We start from the raw sequence: 25,469 nt of genomic DNA, 5'->3' as shown, positions 1-25,469 counted from the left end.
CTGGAGGTCAGGACATCCAGGAGTCCTCCTTTGGCTGATTCATACATGGAAGGCAGTCAGTTCTTAGAAGCCTAGGGGCCAGGCCAAACCAAGCAGACCCTCTTCCCTCACCTTCCCCAGGGAACAGGAATTGTGGTCACCAAGCCCTTCTGTTCGTGCGTTGCTCTGGGAAGTATTTGCTACGTGCTCACTCTGTGTCAGGCTGGGAAATAGAGGGGACACACACTTTTCCTGCAGGAGAGGAAGAGCGGAGGGGTGATGGGAAGGTAGTTCCCTCCCCAGATAACAAGGCACCTCTGGATCCTGCATCCCTGCAGCTGGCACACTGGTTCGGAGGCCTTAGGACAGTAGACTCCTTCTCACTCCTGCCTTCACGGGGCCAGGTTCCCAGACCGGGACAGCAGGCTGGGCTGAGGGAGGGGAAGAAGCATACCTCCCTAATAAACTTGCCTGGAACTTAATCCCTCTGACTGGTGGATTCCCTCCCTGTTCCCTCCCTTCTTCCCACATTTGGGGAGGGACACCCACAGCTGGAACCTGAAAGTATGCAGGATGCTGGGGCTCCCATGCCCATAGGAGCCCCCCGGCACTTCACCCTAGCAGGATAAATACTACTCAGCTCCATTTCACTGATGACGAGAGGGGTGTTCAGAGAGGTCAAGGGCCTCATCTGAGGCCTCAGAGAAGAGGGTGCCAGAGTCAGGGCTGCAGCCCAGGCCTGCTGGCTCCTGGGCTTTTCCCACAGGACGGCTAAGTGCCTCCCACCCCTGCCCCGCCAGCCAGGGGATCTGGAGGCCCCGGCTGGGCTGACCTTACCCAGGAAGGTCATTTTAAAAGAACTCATGAATATGTATTGGGCGGCAGCACTAGCAATACTCTGGAGCTGCCCGTCAACGGCCTCGCAGGCTCCAAGGACTGGCCTAGAAGAAGAGGGTATTTCCCTGAAGGGCCCCTGGAAGGGAAATTAACTTTAGCTCTGGGGGAATCCAGGCTTGGATTTCCTCCCTCTTTGACCCCATGGCACTGAGTGCTCTCTTGCCACCCCACGGCCATGGCTTCTTTTCCCAGGAGCCCCTTGCCTCCTCTTTTTCTTTGAGAGCACTGTGAAATCCCACCAGACCGTGCCCTCTCACCCCATAGACTCGTGCACATGACCTGTTAGTGGTGAGACATGTCTGAACTGTAAACATCCAGTTAGTCATTTGGCAGTGATTCCAAGGCCTGCCTTGGGAGGGGAACAAGGTCATTGCCAGCACCTGTAGTCAATCACCAGATGTTTACTAAGCACTTACTGTGTGCTGAGCACCATGCTGGGGGCCACGGGACACACCTGGAAGTGGGCTGAAGTCCCCGGCTCAAGGAGTTTACAAGCTCGTTCACGGGGAGGAGAGATAAAAGGGCGTAAAGGCCTTGACTTGTTCAAGGGAGAGGATGGCTGACATCTGGCAAGCTAGACTGGAAGGTATCTCAGAGGGCATCTCGGAGTCTTGACAGAAAGGAGGGTTTCTGCAGGCAGAGAATACGGATTCAAGAGGAAGGGCTGGAGAGGTCGAGGGGGCTGGCCTCGGGCTTGAGTGAGGTGTGCATCCAGGGCGTGTAGAGAGACCCGGCTGGAAAGAAGGGCTGGGACTGGGTATGGAGCTCTAAGGGACCGGGTCACTGAGCTTGCTTGAAATGGCATCGTGGACCAAGGGGAGCTTTACTGCACAGTTTGGGAGGCCGTGGAGTCCAGGCCCCTAATTCTCCTCGGAGGCCCATGGTGAGAGGTCCAGCTTATCAATGGCTGAGCAATCCACAAAGCCGTGGGGGTAGCTGTTGGCTTGGAAGGGGTGCAGCGGGACCTTGGTGACGTGGGTGTTGTCACAGACAAGGCGTGACAAGGACATTTTCTGTAGAGAGTTCCGCTGCTCCTCAGTGAAGACCCCAGGGTTCTCCCACCAGAACCTGCAGAGACAGAAGTAGGGTCTCTCCATACAGCCCAGCTGTTGCACCCTCCCCAGTCTGCCAGAGGGGGAGGGAGGAGGTCACCGGAACATGCCAAGGTCTGGCGTCAGTCCTCCTGTAGGACGCCCACGGCCCACCTCCGAGAAGGGGTGCCCTCCGCACCCTCCCCGCTGAGGTCTCACTCGCCTGTCTCCATCACGGATCTGCTGGAACTGCCTTCCCAGGAGGCAGGCCAGGAGAGGCCCCACCTGGCCCCTTTCTACCAGGGGCTCAGCGATGGCCCCTATCCAGATGTCAATGTTGGCAGGGGTCCCGTAGAGAACCAGTAACTTCTCAGCCAGCACCTTGTTCTTCAGCACGGCGTGCAGCTCCTTCAGCGTTTGGGGCTGTGAGAGGTCACAGAAGCCTCTCCAGGAGTTGTACCCTAGGGCAGAGAGGCTGGAGCTGTCTCATCCCCCTTGCAGATGTGCCCACTCCAGCTCCATCAGCCCCAGAAAGTCTGTGTTCACAGCCCTTGGGATAGGGGAGTCAGTGAGCCATTGTTTTATACTGTGGCACTTAAGCTTCGAGGGGGCTAGGAGGTTATATGGTGCTTACTATGGGTCCAGGAACTATTCTAAGCCCTGTACACAAACGTAAATTGATGAACAGAGATGTCAAGTAACTTGCCTAATGTCACATAAGTAGAAAGGGCATAGCTGGAATTTGAGCCCAGGCAGTCTGGCTCTTAAGTACTACATTTAGGAAGATCCGATAGTCGTTGTTTTCCCTCTGTTATCCTTTTCTTAATATTTTCTGGACTTTTAAACTGGTTTTACAAGTCAGTTGTTGATTTCTTCCATTTGAGGAGCTCAAAGAAAGTACCAGATGTGTTCTCTGGTCTCTGCATTAAGGAGAATGGAAGATTCCATTTCACAGATGAGCAAAGTGAGTTTTAAAAATGGGCATCTCTGGACTTCCATGGCGGTCCAGTGGTTAAGACTCTGTGCTTCCACTGCAGGGGGCACGGGTTCGATCCCTGGTCGGGGAACTAAGATCCCACATGCTGCGTGGTGCAGTCAAAAAAAAAAAAGGGCATCTCTGCCTTCTGTTTTAGAAGTGATCAGCTCCTCAGGGCTACAGACGAGAGTCCCTTGGAACCCCAGAAAGTAGCTAAAAGTTCCCCAGGCCTGGCAGGACCCTAGGCCCACTCACCAGGCATCCCATGGTCCCGGCAACGCTGTATGTTGATGGCAGCCAGGTCAAAGCCGTGGATCGTGTGAGTGGGTTGGAAAAGCTTGTTGCGCAGCTCGCCCGTCATCATTTTATTCTGATTCATCGATTTGGACTTCTTGGCCAGCAGGCCCCGCACCAGAGGGTCAATTCCACCTGCAAGGGAGACCCAGAGGCCATGTTGGGGATGGGGGCAGCTGGGGACATCTTCCACTGTTGGCTCCTCCCTCTACCAGACATTTTCTCTTTCTCAGGTGAAAGAAGGGCCAACTGCACCTCTCGGGCTGGAAGTGGGGAGAGAAGAGCACAATGCAGCCCGCAGGGTATGCTGGGGGCTGGGGGTCAGTCCAGACCACCTGCCGTCCTGGGGTGATGGCATCAGCATAAGCTTAGGGTTTCTTTCAAGCTCCAGTTCAGAGAATTGGCTCCTTCTCCTCCATATGTTCCCGCAATGAACTGTGCAGCTTGGGAAGAGATGGCAGAAATCTCTGGAAAATGCCCTGACTTGTCAGGCCTTAAGTAAAGCCAGTTTCAACACAGCCCACCTCAGGATAAAGGGGAGCTGGGTTCAACCTTTGGCACTTAATGTAGGTGGAAAGCCATACAGGAGAGCAGAAAAGAGCAATTTTTTTTTTTTTTTTTTACCAGACCCAGGAATTATTTCTGTAGGGATCAGAGAAGCCTGAGGCAGGGAAAGGAAACAGGGAAAACTCGACATCTTAAAGGCCAGTGGAAGAAAGAAAGAATAATAACTAATATTTAGTGACCACCTCCTGTGTGTCAAGAACCATTGTAGGGTGCTTTATACATATATTTCTATTTTTTTTATATCCTATGAGATAGGTATTATTACTGTCCCCATTTTACAAATGAAGAAACTGAGGCTCAGTGAGGTGAATTCACTTGCCCAAGGTCACACAGGAAGTGCCTGGAGTCTGACTTCCAAGCCAGGTTTCCCTAGAAGCAGGCTACAGAGTGAGACAGCCTAGTGACAGTGCTTCCCTGAAAGGACATACCATCTTTGACTATCCTCCAGGTGTTGAAGAAGAGGGTATGCAGGGGGAGCTCTGCTTCCAGACCCCATGGCTGATAATTCTCATCCAGGCGGAACACAGTGGAGGGGACCTCCAAGTGGCCAAAGCGGAAGGCGAAGGTGAAGACATTGGAAATTCGGGGATCTACAGATGTGTTATAGCCTTGGTATGGAGGGATCCACTTTTGCATCTCATCACCTAGCACAATAGGTAGGTAGTCCCTAAAGGTGATAATCTGGAAGGAGAAACAAATCATGAGAAAAGGGTGTGAGAAGCCCTACCTCTGGCCACAGTGGACGGGCCCAGCTGTGGCACCAGACTAAGCTGGTTAGTCAGATTCTCTGTCTCAGGAACTTAGATTTCAGATGCAGCTATTCAAGACTGTTTCTGGCGGCGCTCTATCTGAGGGGACAGATGGGGTGATATGGGTTGTCATTTTCTATCATGTGCAGAAAAGCAGAGAAAACCCATCTGTAGAGAAAGAGAGTGGAGAAGTGAAGAGAGGAGCAGAGAGGAGGGAGAGACAGAGTAAGAGTAGCTGCCCTAATTCCAGATGGTTTCCAGTCTCTGGCTCTCACCCTAGTTGAGGCCCAACTACACTCCCTGCCTGGGGGTTCCAGGAGAAACCCTTACTAGCTTCCAGTTGATACATGTATAGGGTGAACCAGTACTGAACATCTGAACTAGCTTGCGTGGGTTTCTTTTTCTTGTAGTCCAAGAAGCCTTATTATGGATGAAAATCCATATGTTGAAGCTCTAACCCTCTCATTTGACTGTATTTGAAGATAGGGCCTGTAAAGAGGTAATTAAGGTTAAATGATGTCATAAGGGTGGAGCCCTAATCCAAAAAGACTAGTGTCCTGATAAGATGAGAGAGACTCACTCACAGGGGAAAGACGTGTGACCTCCAGAAAGGAAAGGAGAATGATGTACTGGGTAACACTACACCCATCAACAGCAGAATACAAATACTTTCTAAGGACCTATGGAACATTCAACAAGATAACCATACCAGGGTTATAAAATAAACCTTAACAAATTTGAAAGAATTGAGATCATAAGAGTATATTCTCTGACCATGATGGAATCAAATTAGAAATCAGTAACAGAAAGGCAGCAGAAAAATCTCTAAACACTTGGAAAAAAAAAATATACTTCTCAATAACCCATAAGTCAAAGAGAAAGTCTGAAAAGAAGAAATAACAACAAAAAAACATACACAGTGAATTAAAATGAAAATACAACATATCAATATTTGTGGGATACAACTAACAGTGCTAAGAGGGAAATTTATATCACTTGTAATACTTATGTTAGAAAAGAAGAAAGCTCTCAAATCACTAATCTAAGTTCCTACCTCAATAAACTAGCAGGAAGAGCAAAGTAAACCTAAAGCAAGCAGAATAAACTAAAGAAGAAAAGTCATATGATTATCTAAATCAATGCAGAAAAACCATTTGACAAAATTCCACATCTATTCATGACAAAAACTCTCAGTACGCTAGGAATAGAGCAGAACGTCCTCAACTTCATATAGAGCATGTACAAAAAAAATCACAACTAACATTATACTTAATGGTGAAACCTTGAATGCTTTTCTTTTACTATTGGGAAGACAAGAATGTCTGCTCTCATCACTCTTATTCAGTATAGTGCTGAAAGTTGTAGCCACTGTAATAAGGCAAGAAAAAGAAGTGAAAAACATACAAATTAGAAAAGAAGGAATATAACTGTCATTATTTGTAGATGACATGACTATCTATGTAGAAAATCCCAAGGAATCTACAGAACTCCTGGAACTAATTGCGTTCAACAAGGTCATAGGATACAGAATCAACACATAAAAATCAATTATATTTTTATACACTGATAATGAATAAGTGGAAACTGAAATAAGAGATGTAATACCACTTACAATTCCTCCAAAGGAAATGAAATACTCAGGTATAAATGTAATAAGCATGTATAGGATATGTATGATTAAAATTATAAAATGCTGATGAAATAAATCAAAGAAAATCTAAATACTTGGAGAGACATACTATGTTAATATAGTGGAAAACTCAACATTGTAAAGATGTCAATTGTCCCTAAATTGATCTATAGTTTTAATACAATTCTTATCAAAATCTCAGCAAGATTTCTTTGTAGACATAGATAAGCATGTTTTAAAATACATATGGAAAGGTAAAGACCCTACAATAGCCAAAATAATTTTGAGAAAGAATAAAGTGAGGAGTCATTCTTCCTAATGTTGTCTTATTGTATAGCTACAGTTATTAAACACTGTGGTACTGGTGTAGGAATAGACACGTAGATTAGTGGAATATAATGGACAACCTAGAAATAGATTGACATAAATATGCCCAAATAGTTTTTTTAAAACTTTTTATTTTACATTGGAGTATAGCCGATTAACAATGTTGTGATAGTTTCAGGTGCACAGCAAAGCGACTCAGCCATACATATACATGTATCCATTCTCCCCCAGACTTCCCTCCCATCCAGGCTGCCACATAATGCCCAAATAATTTTTGATAATGGAGCAAAAGCAATTCAAAAGGAGAAAGACAGCCTTTCAATAAGTGGTGCTGGAGCAATTAGACAACCATACCCCCCACCCCAAATGAACCCTGACCTAAACCTTATGCTTTATACAAAAATTAACCTCAAATGGATCACGGACTTAAATGTAAAAGATAAAACTATAAAATGTCTAGAAAAATAAAACCAGGAGAAAAATCTCTGGGACCTAAGACTAGGGAAAGAATCGAAACTTGACACCAAAACACAATCTATGAAAGGAAAAAACTGATAAATTTGGCCTCATCAAAATTAAAAACTCTTACTCTGCAGAAGACCCTATTAAGAAAATGAAAAGACAAAGTACAGACCGGGAGAAAATATTTACAGTCACATATCTGACAAAGGATTCATATCTACAATATATAAAGAACTCTCAAAAGTCAACAAAAAGACAAAATCCATTTTGAAAATTGGCAAAATATATGAACAGATGTTTTATTGAAGAGGATCTCCAGCTGGCAAAAAAGCACATGAAAAGAAGTTCAATATGGTCAGCCATCAGAGAAATGCAAAGCAAAACCACGATGCACTATCACTACATACCTATCGGAGAGGGTAAAAAAGAAAGAGTGATGGCACCAGATAATGACCAGAATGCAGAGAAACTGGATCATTCATACATTGCTGGTGGGAATGTAAAAAACAGTACAGCCACTCTGAAAAATACTTTGGCAGTTCCTTTTAAAACTAAAAATGGACTTAGCATATAACCCAGCAATTGCACTCTTGGGCATATATCCCAGAGAAATAAAAACTTCTTTTCATGCAGAAACGTATCCACGAATGTTCATAGCAGCTTTATTCATAATAGCCCCAAACTGGAAGCTATGCAAATGTCATTCAATAGGTGAATGGTTAAACAAAACATGGGATACTACTCAACAACAAAAAGAAATGAACAACTGATGTATGTAACAAGTTGGATGAACCTCAAGGAAATTATGCTGAAAGTAAAAAGCCAGTCTCAAAAGAATACATACTGCATGATTTCATTTCTATAATACTCGTGAAATAACATAACTGTACAGATGGAGAACAGATTAGTGGTTGCCGGGGGTTAGGGATGTGGGAAGGGGGAGGGTGGATGTGGCTATAAAAACGTAGCACAAGGGAGTCTGTGGTGATGGTAGAGGTAAGTGTTGTTATTGTGGTGGTGGTTACATGAAACTACATACGTGATACACTTACATGGAGCTACACACACACACACACACACACGAATTGACTGCACTTATAACTGGTGAAATCTGAATAAACTTTATGGTTCATATCTATGTTAACTTCTGGCTTTTGATATTGTACCATAGTTATGCAAACTGTTAGCACTGGGGGAGACTGGGTGCATGTGCTTTTTTTTTTTTTTTTTTGATACAACTTCCTGAGCATCTACAATTATTTTTAAATAAAATGTTTAAAAAATATGTGTATGGTTAATATCAACATATCAACTTTTCTAAGTCTCTTCTAGTTAGTCAATCAGTCAATCAACAATAGCAATTGGCTATGCCTGTGACGTGTGGCTTAGGTGTGGAAAATTTTAGAAGATAATCCAATCAAAACAATCAAAATAACTGTGATGTAACAGTCCCAGGAGTGATGGAGCCTGTGGTCCCAGTGATGGCCCCTGGGCGGGCATACTGAGTGACTGACATATGAATGACTCTCCAACACCCTGAATCCAGGGATTCATTTTGGGGCTGAGAAGCTGAAGAAACAAAAGGGAGGGTTTAAAAGAATGAGACAGTGGGAAAGAAGCTGCAGAGGAGAGGAAGGGGGAAATGGAGGTGTGGAAAGCCGAGGAGGTCACTGGACGCGTGGCCGCGGGCAGGGGGCAGAGCCGGGAGCGGAAGTGAGGCTGGCACATGAGGCAGTTCTCCTGAGCCTATTACCTGTATGAAGGCTCCTAGGATCTTCCGGGCTTCCTGGTAGAGCTTCTCTCCATCCCAATGAGGGTTGAGTCTCTTTAGTTCTCTGGCCAGCCGGTTGTGCTCTCGGAGAAGGAGGGTGTGGGAAATGGCCAGCAGGATCTGCTCCGAGGCTCGTGGATCTCCTGAAAGCCCAGAAGGCAGAAGGGTGGGTCCCCCCTGAGCAGCCCCAGAACCCAGTAACCTGCACAAAGAATAAATGTGGTGCCCCAGAGGGAAGCTCTCCTAAGCCCCTCCTTCCTGTTAGTTTAAGGTGGAAAGAGATTGGGGTTGCGATTCATAGATTTGAATCCCAGCTCTCCACACACACTTTTTAGTTCTGTGACTCTGGACAAGTTACTTAACATTTCTAAGCCTCAGTCTTCATATCTGTGAAAATGGGGATAATAAGGTCGAACCCACAAGACTGTGGTAAAGAAAGACTACATACAGGTGACATTAAAAAGTAAAATTTTGCTAACTAAATCCCAACTGCCTTCTAAGACGGGACCTACAAATAAACGAGGGGTTTTTTATTGTGCAGAGCAATTTGGATGGTTTTAGGAATGCAAGTTTGAGGGTAAGAGCTTGGGTAGGGTTGAATTCCTCTGTGTAATAAGGGAGAAGAATCTAGAGATGGGGGCTATTGGGAGGAGAGGGTCATATAGATGGTAAAAGACCAGCTGTTTCATAAGGGGACTTCTCCTTGTGTCCTCTAATCTTCAGGAAAGTCTATTAAATTCATGAATGCTTGGTCTTACTGGATATTTTAATGGAAAACAGGAAGGGCTTAGTTTTGTGTCTGGACTGATGTGAGATGTGTATGGACACAGAATCCAAGAGATCTGGGTCTTCTGCCATGTCTGGGTGGGCTGGGGGTTTGTCCTGGGAGACTGGATTTTTGGAAGAGAGAAGGTCTCCAGAAGCCAAAGGCAGAGAAGACCAGGAGGGCATGAGCCCCCAGAATGAGGAGAATTGGAGGGCTTTGGCTGCGTACAGGCTACATGGAGTGGGGACTTTGTGCCAAGTTTATGGAAAGCCTTAAAAATATACATTCCTCTTAATCTAGAACGTCCTCCTCTAGGAAGTTATCTTAGTAAAATTGTGAAAAATGAGCACAAGAATTCATCAACAAGGATGCTCAGGACCTTAACAAAAACGAACAAACAAAAAAATCACAGGAAAACTAGAAATGACACAAATGTCTCCAAGTAAGTTTGATAAAATAAATTATGATAAATATATGTCATGGAATACCAGGCAGCCATTAAAGATCATGATGTAGAAGAATATTTAAAGATGTGATACATTAAGAGAAGACATCAGGTTACAGAGAATTACTTCTAGTATGACCCCAATTGTGTAAAACAAGGTAGAACTAGATCTGTGATAGAAAAAAACTGGAAACATAGGCATTAAAATGCTAACAATGATTATCTGTGAGTGGTGGGATTATGTGGATTTTCTTATTTTCTTTGTGCTTTACTGGACTTCCTTAATTTTTTTTTTTTATACAGTGAACACATGTTCTTAGATTCTGTATTCATCTGTGCCCTTCTGCCAGTCCTGGACCACTGCCCATGGCAGTGGTGGCCTGGTGTGTGTTTTTCCAGAAGACAATGAGAAGAAGCAATGGTAAAGCCTCCCTGGAAGCCACCCAGTGGCCTCGAGAAACTTTTCTGGCCTTCCTCTGCTCTCAGGCCTCAGGATAATCCCCTTGTCCTTTGGCCCCTCTGTTGCCAGCCTAGACTCACCTGTCAGGAAGCAGGGCACACAGGCAGTGGTGTTGATGAACTCACAGGGGCTCGGCTTCTTGTTGTCAAAGGGCGGGTAGGCCAGCCCGTGGTCCTGGGCCTCCTGGTTGATGGCCATGAGGCCCAGTGGGCTGCTGAGATCCCGGAGGCGGCCGGCCAGGCTGGGCTCAGGGCTGTACACTAAACTGGCATCCAGGAAGGAGGTCAGAGCATTGATCTGCTCTCGGGCCAATGACTGGTAAGGTGGAGTGGGGCAGACAAACCCAGCTCGGAAGAAAGGCATGCATTTCCCTTGAGTCTTCACCTTGGGGTCGTTGCACGGGAACTGCAGAGAGATCGGGGTGGGTGACTGGGCAGAGGTGGTACAGCTGGCAACCTCTCCACAGGGTAGGTCTGGATGCAGCTGGCAAAGATGCTGATGGTGCCCTCCTGGGACCCTGGGACCAGACAATGGCTCCAGGTGCCTCCTGCTGATGCTATAAATCCTGGGCCCCCAACGCCCTGAAGGTCACTACGTCCGCTGGGTAAAAGGGCTGAGGGGGAATCATTCAATCTTTCATAGCAAAAGCTCCAAATTTTTGGTTGAGAGGGAGTCCTGAGATCCCGGCACAAGGAAGCAGGACATGAGGCAGGAAAGGGTTTGTTAATAATTACTACTAACAACAGCTACCATTTATTTATTCTGGACCTACCATGTGCTTGGCATTATGCATACTTTATCTCACTTTGGTCCTCATAAAACCCTGTAAGGTAGATAATTCTGTCTCATTTTACACGTGAGAAAACGGAGGCTCAGAAAGGTTAATTTGCCCAAGAGCTTACAAACTGAAAGGGAAAGATGGGGGATTCACATCTAGGCTGACCTTACTTCACAGCTTGTGTTCTTTACACCACAACACATAGCCCCGATTTGTTTGAGTGAATAAATCATTCTCTGTAAAAGAGAATGTAAACTGTAAAATCATGAATAAGAAGAAAAGTGCACCACTGCAAGTTCCTTTCCCTTCCTGCTGGAAATTCCCACAAATGCCTGCCACTCATCCTGACTCATCCATTCTGGGAGTAGCCTTCCCGACTCTGAGATGACTTATGGTAGCATTCCACAAATTTCACTGTCTATAAAATGAGTCTCCTGGGGATTCCGATAAAATGTAGATTCTGCTTCCCAATGTCTGGGATGAGGTTTGAGATTTTACATTTCTAATAAGACCCCAGGTGACATCAGTGCTGCTGGGCCAGGGATGAAGCTCCCCAGAGCTTCCCAATTTTGCCATTAGTGATTACTTGTCCATTTCCCACACAGGTCCTTTGTCCTTGAGGGAAGGGACAGTGTCTTGTTCACCTTTGAATTCTAAGTGTTTAGCGTACTGCCTGGCACAGAGTAGATGATTAATGTCTATTTGCTAAATAAATGGGTGAGTGAATGAATAGATGTGTGAGGCTTGGGAAGCTGTCAAATCAACATTCAAGATCTCCAGGAGGTCCTGGCTGACAGGCTGGGAATGTCTGCCACATCAGGGAGGCAAGGGGTTTGCCAGGGACCCGCAGCTGCAGGGCCTACCATGATGGGGAAACAGTTGTCTCCCTGGATACAGTGTTCGTCACACTGCACTTTGGAGTACTCGCTGCTCCCCAGTTCCGTGTCGGGGGCAAAATCCAGGTCGTGGTCCACAATTTGACCCCACTGCATGAAGAGCAGGGACCTGTTTTGGTCCAGAGCACCCTCTTCATTTAGGTAGCCTACAATCTTGTTGGATACCTCGCGGGCCTACAGGTGGAGAGAGAAGGAGAGGGAGGAAAAGGTGCTTTGAGGATTCAGATTCAACTGCAGTTTATAGAGTACCTATGATGTAACAGGTACACTTCATCCTCCTGACAAGCTTGTGAGGTAGGTGCCATACCCCCATTTTGTAGATGAGGAGACTGAGGACTAGACAGGTGAGGTCAACTCGCCAAGGTCCTGCCGCTACCAAGGGCCAGGTCTGTATGACTTGCTGGCTTCAAGGCCAGTGCTCTTTCCACTCAAAGAGGGGAAACAAAGACAGGCTGTCCCTGAAGTAAGTGCCACGGAGGTGCCAGGTGTCTGGGAATAGAAGAGGGCCTCTGGGGAGGGCCCGCCAACTCAGATGAGGCCAACAGATAGGACGTCCCGGCAAGCACCAGCTGATGCACTCCAGGGGCTGGGGCAGGGCAAGCGTGAGCAGGATGGGGCAGGGAAGCCATCTGCCTGGGAGACCCCAGGGTACTTGGCCTGACGGCAGCTGGGACGTGACCATCTCGTGGCTGGGCTCCGGGACCCGGACTCTGCTGCTCTCTAGTGGCATTTTCCGGAACACCACCAGGGAGGAAGTCCAAATCTCCATCTCTCTCCGGATGCGGTTCTACCGCGCGTCTGTCCTCCCACCTATTTCTTCTTCCTTTCCTTGTGTGTTTGTGGGAGGGCATCCCTTCCCCTCCGACTCCCGTCTTTCACCCGCCTGCTCGGGGCTCGTCTCCACCCCGTGTCCGCCCTCACCAGCGGGAGAGGGAAGCCGTTCCGCGTCTTCCTCGGCGTCCAGCCGAAGGGCAGGGAGAGCCCGTCCTCGTACTCCGCCGGCAGCCAGCGCGCCAGCGCCCTGTTGGACGCGCCCAGCGCGGGGTTCCTCCTGAAACAGCAAGACCGGCCCTCAGCCTAGGCGGCGGGTTCGCTCCGGGGTCCGCTTCTCCGCAAACCCCACGGGGATCCCCTGGGGAAGGACCCGGAGCCTCTGCCCAAGGGAAAGGGGGCGCGGAGGAGGGGCCTCTGCAATGTGGGGTGTCGGAACTACTGCCACCTCCGAAGGCGCGGGGCTCCTCTGCCCTGGGGAAAGGTGCTTCTTCCAGTGGGACGCAGTGGCCTCTTTAGAAGGTGGGGAAGTTAGCGGGGTTCCAACAGAACAGATTCCAGTGGGAGGCTAGTCCAGGAGGGTGAGGCGGTGGGAGTTATGCCTGTAATGCCCACGTGGCAAAGCCCCTGGCCGGGCTGAGCAGGGCAGGTGGGCTGGGCAGATGGGTCGGCAGTGGTGATTGGGAGAACCTGCCTCCTAAACCCACCCACTGGCCACTCACCTGTTATTACAGTCTCCCGTGATGGTGCGGTAAGGGCTGTTCTCATCACATTTCACCAAAGGAACTGGGACGCCACAGCCCACCTCCTGAGAGAGTGCAGTCAAGTCCAGGCTAGGGTCTGAAAGAGAAGGGACGCCAAAAGGGCTGAGTTCTTTCTCCATTCTGAGGCCCTGAGGGGAGGTTCATTTTCTGAACTTGATTTTTGGGGGAGTACATTTTACGTTCTAAGTAAGCATTTCTCAGGGGGTTTCTCATTGAATCCTGACAACTCATTAAGGTAAGAATTAAAATTCTCATTTTACGAGAGAAGAAACTGAGACCATAGTGCCCACGAGACTTGCCCAAGGCCACACAGATAGTAACGGTCTCCAGAATTGTTAGTAGTTCTTTGTCTATCAGACCCTTTGAATCAACAGATCTTTCTTTTAGAAGAATACCCCTGAGAGGTTAGGTACATGTTAGTATGAGTTAGTTTGAGAAGATTGCTTTTCTTCTAAAGCCCAACTGACGTCTAAGGTCCCAAGCACGCAGGAATCTAGATAGGAAAGATGTTGGGAAGGGACAGGCCATTTTTACGTGAGGGGCGCTGTGATCTCGGCGGGAGTAACAGAGTGGGGAGCTTTAGGCAACAGAGACCTCCACGTGGGCACAGAATGGAAAGAGCCGCCAACGTCCTAATGCAGCCTGAAGGGAATCCGGCTCTGGGGGCCTTCTTTGGGGGCTCATCTGCGGAAGTTGGCAGGGTCCGAGGTTCAAGCCCCAGCACCTTTTGAGTCTCAGAGTCCAAAGTGCTCCCTACTTCTCCCTACCTTGTCCTGGTTTCCTCCTTTTGGAACTTTGGAATTTGCCCAAGTCCTAGGCCAGGTATCTTCCCCCACTTGATGTTTCCCCAGGGAGAACCTGCAGCCTCTTCCTCCCTTCAGGACCAATCCCCTTCCTCCGTGACCCACCGTGAACAGTGACATTTGGTAGGGGGTGGGGTGGAGGGGTGGAGGAGGTCACGATCAATCCATCGGCTCATTGTTTCAGCTCCACGGTACCCAGGACAGGAGAGACACTCATCACCTGTGACGTAATCCCAGTAGAGCCCCCCGACACAGGTGGCTGAAATGTCCCCTCCACAGGCGGAAGTGGTGACACTGTGGTTTGGGACAGGGAGCCCATGTGTACTAACTTTAGTCCTTCCTCTGGACAGAGGCCTTACAGATGGTGTTATAACAAAAGGCACAAATGTCCCCTCATTTGGAGTTGGCAATGTGATCTTGCTGGGCCCAAGTTCCTTTCTCTGCAAAAAGAGCATTGGCCTGGCTGCCCTCCCAGCCCCTCCTTGCTCTGCGGTCCACGACTCTGACGGAGAGAGAGGCGATGGCTCCCAGTCGGAACTGCGGCTTTTGGTGGTTTGTGTTCTCTCCTGCGGGGAGATGACCGCTTCCTGCCATCAGAGGGCTGGTGGGTTTTCTGTACCTGTGACATTGGTCAGGGTCGCTTTGTGCCTCAGTCTCTTTAAGGACTCCTCCCACACCTGCCCGTTGCGGATGGCCATGCGGGTCCAGCCCTTGGCGTGCTTGAGGTATTCGGAGAGCTGTCGGGTGGTGGGCGCCTCAGAGCTCATGGCCGTCTTCAGCCTACAATGGAGAGCAACGGGGGAGTCATGACCGGGCCCTCGGCTCCGACCGTGTAGCAGGGGTGTGAGGTGCCGTGTGTGTACAGAGGAGCCGCGGGGGTGTGGGCAGCACGCAGGAGACCCCCACCTCTGTGCTCTCAGGATCTTTTCTTAGCTCTCCTCTGATGCCTCTGGAAAATCTCCTCTGGGAAATGAGGAAGCTACAGTGTGTCTTTAAGCTTCGTTAAGTCTGGTTCTGAAGGAAGGCAGACAGATGGACGTGAGCACTTCCTGAATTAGAGTCAGAGGGTTGCAGTTGTGCTGGCTGCTTCTGAATCAGTTGGGGAACCCTAAAAACCCCTAAGTCCCAGGATGTACTGATTCAGACCGAGGAACCCCTGACCATGGAGCTGGCCTCATGCACCGAGAATTCTGGAAATAACATGCCTATGGGCCCCAGTTCTGCCCATGAAAGCATCCTTCATCCCATCTGGCCCTAGAATTAGTGTGGAGTTCGTTTAGTTGTGGCTGTAGCATCTAGCCTCTTGTTGACCATTTCTTGGACCAGATGTTCGGGCTTTTTCTTAATTACCTGTCTATAAAAAGAGAAGCCAAAAACCTTTCTACTACTAAGAAGTTGGTGACCAAGGGCAAGGTGGTGTCAGAAAAGTCCCTGCATGAGAACCCTCTCCCCCTTCCTGTGCCTCAGTTTCTTGTGTGTGAGATGAGGGGTCCTATGAGATGATCTTTACGGCTCTAAGACTGAAATTTTGGAAGTGGCTCAGATTCTCACAAAGGCAGCCCTGCTTTGGGGATATGCGTCACAGGATGTAACTCCTGGCCTGTCCCTGTGGATCAGGTTATCGATTCTGCTTCAAGCATGAGGGGGCCTGGTGCTCAGCCTGAGGGGCGACATGGGCGAGCGGGCGAGCGGGCAGGCATGGGTGATGACTGAGCTGTAATCACCAGGCCTGACCCCTTCCAACCTCCCCCCAACCTCGGTAAGAAAGGACCCAAGAAGATAAGCCAGACTGCCTTTTGTTGCTGTTACAAGAGACATCATGGCCCAGTGGCCCAGACTGCTGCGTGGCATGTCCAATATGGTAACCGCTAGCCACATGTGGCTGTTTAAATGGAAATTCATTAAAATTAAATACAATTAAAAATTCAGTTCCTCAGTGTCACCAGCCACATTTCAAGGGCTCCGTAGTCACATGTAGTCAGTGGCTCCTGTATTGGACAGCACTGACCTAGAGTTTGAACCCTGGTTCCCCCAGGATTGGTTTACAGACATGACTTCTGAGGGAGCTAGAACTCACTGTGTTACTTACATCAGGGCCTTTGGAACACGCTGGCTGGGTTTGACTCCTGCTGCCCCTTAGTAGCTGTGTGCCTTTGAGCAAGTTACTCAACATCTCTGTACCCAATTTCCTTATCCATAAAATGAGGATAATGATGGTAATCACGTTATTTGATCATTCTGACTTCAAAAACAGCTGTTTCACATAGTTGGATCGAACACGTTCTAGCATTTGGGGGAGGAAGGCGTGTGAAGCGCTGAGAACTGTCTCTGGCACAGAGTAAACACACGTGTTAGCACCAGCGCCATCACCATCATCATGGGTCCCAAAGGGCCCCCCACCCAACAGAGAAGGTGTGTTGCTGGGCCTCCCAGGGCTCCACCCAGAGGTCCCATGCAAGGCCCTACCTGTTCCTGCCTTTCTCCCCTGGCTAGCGTTCTGCGCAGTCTCCTGCCTGACCTTGACTCACCAGGGACTTACCTCCTGCTCTGCCTCAGGGCCGGGCTCCACGGGAGCAGGCAGGGCCCTGGAGGAACTCTTATTCCATCTCCAGGCCCACCCCCTTGTCCTAGCCCCCATCCTCTCCCATCTGGATGGCCACAGCAGACTCCTAACGGGACTCATGCCTCCTCTCCTGTCCTTCTCCCGTCCGTTCTCCATCCGGCTGCAGGAAGGCGCTTTTTTGAATGAAAAGCAGACCAGGCCACTCTGACTGAAGCACTTTCTTGGCTCTCCCTGTGACGTGCATGAATCCACAGGCTTACTGTGTACGTGCTCGTGACGTTGTGGGATCTTTGCCTCTATCTAGTTCCTGAACATTTTCATCCCCTCAAAGGAGACCCCACACCCATGAACAGCCAGCCCAGTCCCTCCCCTTCTCCCCCAGCCCCTGTCAGCCACTGCTGTGCCTCTGACTATCTGGCCCTCAGGCTCCACCTGTGTGTCCTCTTCTCCTACTGCCGCCACCAGCGTGGGCCTTCTTTCTGTTTCCTGGGCACCCTAAGCTCTTTCCTGCCTCAGGACCTTTGCCTTTGCTGCTCCCAGACCCTGGAATGCCATCCCCCTGGCTCTCTACATGGCTGGCTCCTTCTCATCTTCCATCAGGCTTCCCTGCTCCCCGCACCTAGAGTAGCAGCCACGGCCCCGTTTATTTCCTTCATTGTCCTTATCACAGATTGTGGGCCACTGGATTGTTTGTGTGCTTGTGAACAAGATGTTTAAATGTGATTCTTTATGTCTCCATGAGACCCCTAAATCCAAGAACTAATCGGTGGGGATGAGTTCCAAGGCAGGGCTGGGTCGTCCTGTGCAGCACGACTTGCAAAGGAGGTGATGGAAACCGAGTGTGTGGCTTTTATTCTACCCCGACCTTGGGCTATAAAAGGATTGACGTTAAGGAGGGAGAGAGAATGTTCATCTGGAGGTAGTTGCTGAAATACCAGGCATTTCCCTCCTGCCACCGTGGGGCTTCTTCTTCGCACTCAGTCTAGTGACAAGGGCCTTGAGAGGAGGGCCCTGCTGTGTGTCCTGGAGCTATGGCTGCTGGTTGACCCCTGCCCAAAGAGCCTAAAGAAAACAAGAAAAGAAGAGGTGGCTCGTGCTGTGCACCTAACAGCAGAGTAAGCCGGACAGGGCAGCCCTCGGCCCCAGATCGGCACATCCTCCAGCAGCAGGGCAAAGCTTTTAGTCTTCTGGAGCATCTTTAAAGGGGACCTGGCTCAAGATGGTGTGGGGAGGGGTGAGGGAGGGAGCCGCAAGCTCCAGGGCTGAGGGGTGGAGCTGTGAGCTACTGGTCAGAAACTTCTCTGGGTCAGAGAGTTGGCAACAGAATCTCTGAGAGCTGAAAAGCGCCCAAGGAGGGAAAGAGCTTCTGACCCAACCCCCAACCCCCAGGCACTAAGCTGTCCAGGCGACTTAGACTTTGCCATCCTGTATCTCTCCCACCTCGGCCCCTAAGAGTGACAATCCTGGGCTGGGGGATGAGGAGAAGCTCGGGAAAGTGGGACGGGCGGACCACGCGCCCTTCTCTCACTATGAGAGCCTAAAGCAGCTCCGAGTGGAGGAAAGCGAGAGGCTCTGGGCTTTGTCTTCTTCTGCTGACATTTGAGTTCCTGAAAGGACTAGAAGTGATCAGAGCACATCTTGTCATCTAAAAGTCAGCAAAAAAGTTATGGGACCTCTTGAGAGTTTATGCAAAGTCCAGGGAGGAATGAAACCCCAAGTCCAGTAAAGGGGCAGCAAGAGGAACGAGCAAGGTTGTTTTCTGCTCAGTGAAGTGGTTACTCTTGTTTTTCTGCCTCTCTAGCTCCAGCATGGGCTTCTTGAGGGCAGGGACCCAGTCTGCATTGCTTATTTCAGAAAACCCAGGCCCTACACGTGGTCGGGAGGTGACTGACTCTGCCGGTGTCCTGCACGTTTCTCAAGTTGCTTTGGGCCCATTTATAGAACTTGGCGTGCCCCTCCCCTAGCCGCTGATGGCTCACTCCCGTAACTTTCTTGGGCAATTGCTTCTGAGTCAGGGTGGCTTCCTGGCTGGAGGTGCCTGGGAGTCACACAGTGTGCTACACCGCGCCCCCCCTCCCCACACCCAGTGCCAAGCTTGCAGCACGTCTGGCTGATATCAAGGACCCCTTTGGCAGGTGAAAGCTCTGCTCCCTTGCTTGGGGTAGGACAGACTCTGAGGTGCAGCCTACACCCCGGATCTCCCTGTGGGGTCAGCTGGGGCTAGACCTTAAACCACATCCCTGCTTAACCCCTTCTTTTTACCTGTCTGGCCTCACTCCTTCACTCCGCTACAGCTTTCCTGAGAGCGTTCCCCAGTAAGCCACCCGCATGTGAATCCAGGTCTCAGGTTCTGCCTCAAGGGGACCTGACCTAAGACATGTTGAATGAATGGAGAACTTCTAGGGACAGGCTTTCTGAGACTCTGCAATGCATGACCTAAGGAATCACTCAGCCACGTGGAAGAAAGTGCTTATAGGATCAGATGAGACATCCCCTTCAAGGTAACTTAGAGGCTGAGGATTTTAGGAGTTGTTGGCTTTTACTCATACTTGCCCCATACTCGCAGGTGGGCAGGGGCTGGGGGTGGAAGGGCAGGTTGTATCATTGCTTTGGCTCATTGGCTTGTCAGGACTGGCCTAGATGCACTCGTCAGCCTAGGAAGAGAAGCATGTGGTATGTGTGTCTCACCTACCTGGTCCGGGAATCCAGGAAGGCCTTGTTGACCTGGATCTTGACCTGACTCACAGCATCAGAGATGGTGAAGGTGCGGGTGGCCTGCTCTTGGAGGGGGGAGAAGCAAGGAGCAGGGTATCAGACACCACTCTTTGGAGAAGCCCTTTGCTCTGTCTCCCTCTTTCTCCACCATTATCCCCACCACTCAAACCTGAGCAGGCAGAAGATCAAGATTAGGAAACATTCGACAGGAGGAAAAGCCCAGAATGGGAAGAATACTCTCTGATCCTCAATAAGGTGTCAATATCACTCTTTAGGAGTCCAGTAGAATACATTCGTCCCTCAGTATCCACAGGGGATTGGTTCCAGGACCCCCCAGGATGCTCAAGTCCCTTATGTAAAAGGGCATAGTATTTGTATATAACCTATGCGCATCTTCCTGTATACTTTGATCACCTCTAGATTACTTATAACACTTAATGCAATGTAAATGTCATGTAAATAGTTGCCAGAGTGGGTTTTTTTGGGGGGGGAGGGGGAGCTTTCTGGAATCTTTTAAAAAAATATTTTCAATCCACTGCTTGTTGAATCTGCTGATGCAGAACCTGTGGATACCGAGGCCTGACTGGACCCAGTGATGGGATTAAGAAGGTGTGTGACCACTCAGGTTGGCTCTTGGCTCTGGGCTGTGGGGATTTTTTTTTTGGTTCTTGGTGAGGTGGACCTGAAAACAAGTCCCTCAAAGGGCTTAGCTGATCACCAGGACCCTGAGGTAGGGAAGGGGATGGTGTAGAGTAGAGGTGGGGTTCCTTGTTTTACTCGAATTGGGGTCTGGAATGGTGGGGGGCATCAGGATGCAGTCTTTGAACAAGGGGAGTGTAGTGGCTTGAATAGTGTCCCTCCAAAATCCTTGTCCAGCTAGCACCTGAGAATGTGACCTTATTTGGAAATAGGGTCTTTGCAGATGTAGCTAATTAAGAAGAAGTCATACAGGTACGGGATTAGAGTGGGCTCTAAATCCAATGACTTGTGGTCTTATAACAAGAGGAGAGGACACACAGAGGACACCACAGAGAAGAAGGCCATGTGAAGATGGAGGCAGAGATTGGAGTGATGCACATATAAGCCAAGGGTTGCTGGGAGCTACCAGAGGCTGGAAGGGGCAAGGAATGATTCTCCCCTAGAGCCTTCAGAGGAGCATGACCCAGCCAACGCCTTGATTTTGGACTTCCAGCCTCCTGAACTGTAGGAGAATAAATTTCTGTTGTCTTAAGCCGCCCAGTTTGTGGTCCTCTGTTACAGCAGCCCCAGGAAACCAATACAAGGTGGTACTTACCATTTGTGTCAGATTCTGCAACCTGGAACAAGCTCAGGGAAGCCAAAAGGACTGGGAGATGGAAAAGGACCCTCATCGCTGAAATGAGACCAGGATCAGGCTGTGAGCTTTGTAGAGTCCCCATGGGTAGGACTGAATCACAGCAAGGGGGTGGTAAAGCAGAGAAAGCCCAGAGAACACAAGACACCCTAACATTAGAACAGAGGAGGGGAAACCACAGTAACTAAGCATCTACCATATGTGCAGGCCCATGTTAGGTCCTGGGAGATGGAAAGAGGCAGTGGTGGAAGGGAAAGAACACAGGCTTTGTGGTCAGAAGGTCCTGAGTTGTAGTTATGCATTTGCTCTAACTAGCTCTGTGACATTGAGCATGTTACTTGACATCTCTGGGCCCCCGGCCTTATTGAGTGAGAGGGTAGGACCAAGTGATCCAGGATGTCTGATTCTGACCTGACACCCCATGACCCAAGTTCCTGTACCTGTCTTGTCACCAGTGACAAATGCTCTTACCTAACCCAAAACACAACTTTGAAGTTCCCCTTCCTTTTCCCCCTCAGGATGTATTGCTCCCTGAAAGCCATCCTCCTCTAGCCCAGCACCAGGGGAGTGTGCCTGAGAAGCAGACACTCAGTTCCTCCTTTGGGAACTGGCAAGGAACTCCACCCTCCCTCAAAGAGTCGACATGATGGGAAAACACGAATGAAAATTGTGGCAAAGCTCAGAGCTCTCCAGAGCTCACAGCTGTGTCCCAGGTTGCCTGAAGAGATTCCTGCTCTTAGATCAACGCCTTTATCATGAGCTTTAACTCTGAACCTAAATCATCAGATTAAAATTGTGCAGCTTTGTTTGCTGACGAGGGGCTTTGGGGCTCAGAGTGTTCATTAGGATTGGTGGAATAGACCCAAAATGTCTTTTGAGGAGATTCTAGTTCCAGCCCAAGAGGCACCCATGCTGTACAGATGGAACGATCATGCGTCTAGACCATGTTCTTCACAAGAGGGCACAGGTTCTCCCCATAGTGTGCATTCACTGGTTGGACCCCAGAAACATCCTCAGATTGGCTGCCCCCTCTGTATCTACTCAAAGCTCCCTAAGAGAAATCGTGGTTCTAGAGTTTTGCCCAAGAGACCACCCAGGAGGTCTTCCAGACACTCTCCAGATAATCTCCAGAAAAGGAGAACTGTGTATCTGGACAGGTAATTTCAGCTTCCCTTGCACTCCCCCAATCTTTTCCTCTGACCTTTGATGATCCCCCTAATAATTTTTATCTTGTTGAATGTACTTCTTGTAAGCTAACTGTAGAAAAAAAAAAGCAAAGTGTGAATAAATACCTCTCTGGCCAAGATTCTCCCTGGCACTTTTTTTTTCCCCCAAGAGGAAAACAGCTTGACCCCTCAGTGGGCTCCTGTCCTTACACCTCTATGGCCCTGAGTAGTCCTCCTCTTTGTGCTTCGAGGAGACCACTGAGCCAGCAGAAATCTGCCCTTTTAGGCAAAGAGATATGATGGTTTTGGAGTAAAAAGCATCACTGGTATTATTTTAAGTTGTGGTAAAAACACACAGGATAAAATTTACTACCTTAACCATTTTAACTAGACAGTACAGTAGTGATAAGTACATTCACATTGATGTACAACAGATCTTTAGAACTATCTCATCTTGCAAAACTGAAACTCTCTACCCACTAAACACCAACTCCCCCTTCCTCCCTCCTCCCAGCCCCTGACAACCACCATATCATTGATTTTTAAGAGAGCTGATGGGCACACAAGTATTCATTATATTATTCTTTCAATGACTAGTGTTTCATGATAAATCAAAAACAAAAAGTGAAAGGCTAGTCTATGAAAATAGGCATCATCTGAAATAGATTGAGGTAGAAAAATATCGTAGCCGAAGAAATAAAAGTTGAGAAATCTGAACAGGAAAAAGTCCTTAGATACTCATTTCTCCTCTCCTTTCCTTGGAACCTCCTTAATACTCCCCATCACTGGAAAGTGGTGGGAGGGAACCTCAAGGCCAAAGCTAAATTATTTTCCTTGTCTCGGCCATCTTTCCTGGTGGGTGTGAAGGAAGCACGTGGGACAGAAAGCAGAGAAAAGCAAACACGAGGTCATGCTGCTGGGAAAGGGGTGTTCAGAAAGATCCTGGAGGAATACTATGTGCAGCCAGAGCCAAGAAGCTTCTGGGATGTTTGGATATTTACCCGCATTCTTATCATCATGCTCAGTGCAGAAACCCTTTCCCAAGCCCTTTGGTTTGCATCAAAGCTTGGAGCCTTCCCTGAGACATGAAGCATTATCTGGAGACAGAACCACAGCCTCTGCCTCTCAAATGCCAGTCTGGTCCACAATCCCCTGCCTCTTACTCACACTCTCCTATGCAATGCTCTCTTGGCCCAGTGAACTCCTATTCATTCTTTAAAACCCAGGCCAAATGCCACCTTCTCGGTGAAGTGTACCAGATCTAGGCAAAATTAGGTCATTCTTTTTTCTCTCTTCCCACATTACTTTACTCACATCTCGTATCACTGTTTTGATGTCTGTTTCCCCGTCAGATCATAAGCTCCTCAAGAGCTACGTCCTATTTTTGTTTTTTCCACTGCCCAAGCCTAGTGTTGGTACATAATAGGTGCTGGGTACATGCTGAATGAATGAAACTCCCACGGTAGAGAAGTTCAGCATCCAGATGGTGCAGAGGGAGAGGGTGGTGATGGTCCCTTAACAGGCTTCTCCCACCTTAATGTGGCTAAATCACCGGGGGACCTTGTTAAATGCAGATTCTAACTCAGAAGGTTATAGAAGGGGCCGGAGAGCCTGCACTTCCAACAAGTTCCAGGTGACGCCTATGCTGCAGGTCTACAGACCACACTGAGTACCACGATCTCCCAGAGTCCGGCTCTCAGACTTGCTGAGAAGTCACCAAGGGGGCTTCAGGAAGGCCTGAGAAGGGAAGGCATCAGTAGGATTCGTTTCCATGAATGGTGAACGCTCTGTTGAGGGTAGTGGGATGAGCCAGAAAGAAAACCAATGAACTGACCATCACCCCCAAGAATGTTCTATTTGATCTTTTGAGCAGTTCCCGTATCAAGAGGAAAATAGAGAAGAGACAAGCTCTCTACAGCAGAAAAAATTCCCCTTAGCCACAGGGTTTGGGATATGCAATTTCATAAAAAAACAATATGATTTAATCACTCAATTTTCCCAAGATGAAACCCATTTAAATATTGATGCAATTCATAAATCTGATTGAGAACATAGTGCCCACAGGACACTGGAGACACCTGGGACTAGACATTCAGGGCTAACTAGATGTTCAGGTCTGCTGTAGATAGCATGAGACACTAGAAAGAGGTTGAAGATCTGAGAGCCCTGGCTTAGGGAACCCCTTAAACACTGCAAAATTTTCACTAGAATGAATTTTCATTAGCGTTCATATCATAATTGCATCAGTCTCAAGAACACCACACAGAGCATCATTCTGTTACTATTTTCCCCCAACTTTCTGTGTGACCTGGACACATGATATCTCTTAGACCTTAGTTCCTAAACAGGATGGATGAGAGGAATATGGTACCTTCCAGCCTTAAGAATTTATGATTCTATGGCTCAGTGTTCAGACTCAGAAAAACCTCTTTGCCCCACAATGGATTCAATTACATTCTCCCTTATGGATTCAATCACATTGTCCCTTATGGATTCAATCACATTCTCCCAAACAGGGATGACCTGCCAGGTTGGCAGCCAAATCTGGCACCAGAAAATGCCTGATGAAGACAAGTCCAAATGCAGTACCAAGCTTTCTGAGAAGCCTTTAGGAAATTTCATCGTCAACTTTGCAGATTCCAGTTAATGAGTCTTACCTGCCAAGTGCCTTGGCCTCCTGTGGCAGCCAGGGGAGTTTCTCTCCTTAGAGGAGCTGGTCTTTTATACCGTCTATCAAGAACTAATTTCAGGGAAAGGCCCAGAAAGAAAGATTATGAGGGGCTGACGTGGCTTGGAGGAGGATCTCAGGTTCAGCGGGAAACACCCTGTGACTCTGGGCAGATGCACGAGGAAACTGCCAAATGGCAGGGATTGGTTGATACACTATCACTGATCCTGGATGAAGCAAGTCCTCTTCTTCCTATTTTTCAGGTGAACTACGTGGTCCCGCTGCAGTCATGGAAGGCAAAACTCCAACTTTTGAGCAGGTTTGTCCCTTTTATGCCCTTAATGGGATCTGAATAACTCTTAAAATTAGGAACAATTAAATGACTTTCTTCCCCATTCGTTTATTCAGTGCCCGTTGATCCCTCCCTTACCTTTCACCCAATCATTGTGGAAGCCACTAGATTTATCTTTGGGATTTGCAGTAGTTTTCAAATGTTCCCTTTTGAGGGGGGTCAAAATTTCAAAATACTGCCCCTTTTTGGCCACCAGGGAAGTGAGAAGAGCCCTGGACTTGTTGTCAAAGGGTAGGTTAGATCCCTGCCTCTGTCACTGTGTGACTCTGGACAAGTCACTCCACCTTCTGTTTCCTCGTATACTCC

The 25,469-nt window shown here is 48.5% G+C and overlaps 1 protein-coding gene across 2 annotated transcripts; it reads right to left on the bottom strand.

Annotated features, from left to right (window-relative positions):
- Positions 1-1,275: 1,275 nt before the first annotated feature.
- LPO (lactoperoxidase) lies at positions 1,276-24,919 on the bottom strand. 2 transcript variants are annotated; one of them, XM_036837112.1, is made up of 13 exons: positions 24,801-24,919; positions 20,939-21,016; positions 19,622-19,709; positions 14,986-15,146; positions 13,522-13,639; positions 12,950-13,079; positions 11,996-12,202; positions 10,435-10,759; positions 8,666-8,826; positions 4,173-4,425; positions 3,139-3,312; positions 2,131-2,368; positions 1,276-1,944 (listed from the first exon to the last, which is right to left on the bottom strand). In XM_036837112.1, exons 2-13 carry the CDS (start codon positions 21,012-21,014, stop codon positions 1,737-1,739), a joined length of 2,139 nt encoding a protein of 712 aa, XP_036693007.1. In that variant the 5' UTR covers positions 21,015-21,016; positions 24,801-24,919; the 3' UTR covers positions 1,276-1,736. The 2 variants fall into 2 exon arrangements, with proteins under 2 accessions (XP_036693007.1, XP_036693008.1); XM_036837113.1 differs by lacking the exons at positions 14,986-15,146; positions 19,622-19,709; positions 24,801-24,919 and having other exon boundaries at positions 1,737-1,944; positions 20,939-21,014.
- Positions 24,920-25,469: the final 550 nt, after the last annotated feature.

Source organism: Balaenoptera musculus, chromosome 20 (genome assembly GCF_009873245.2).
Source record: "Balaenoptera musculus isolate JJ_BM4_2016_0621 chromosome 20, mBalMus1.pri.v3, whole genome shotgun sequence".
In the NCBI taxonomy this organism is placed as follows: Eukaryota; Metazoa; Chordata; class Mammalia; order Artiodactyla; family Balaenopteridae; genus Balaenoptera; species Balaenoptera musculus.
Note: the sequence above shows the minus strand (reverse complement) of the source record. Positions and strands in the feature narration are given on the sequence as shown.

Bases quoted from the DNA above. Each gene is read 5' to 3' on its own strand.
- LPO (XM_036837112.1), bottom strand. From the start codon at position 21,014: ATGAGGGTCCTTTTCCATCTCCCAGTCCTTTTGGCTTCCCTGAGCTTG. The intron at 13,080-13,521 runs GTGAGTGGCCAG...TTGCTGTTTCAG, and splicing joins ACGGGAGACTGTAATAACAG to GAGGAACCCCGCGCTGGGCG. The intron at 8,827-10,434 runs GTGAGTCTAGGC...CTGGGCTTTCAG, and splicing joins TGTGCCCTGCTTCCTGACAG to GAGATCCACGAGCCTCGGAG.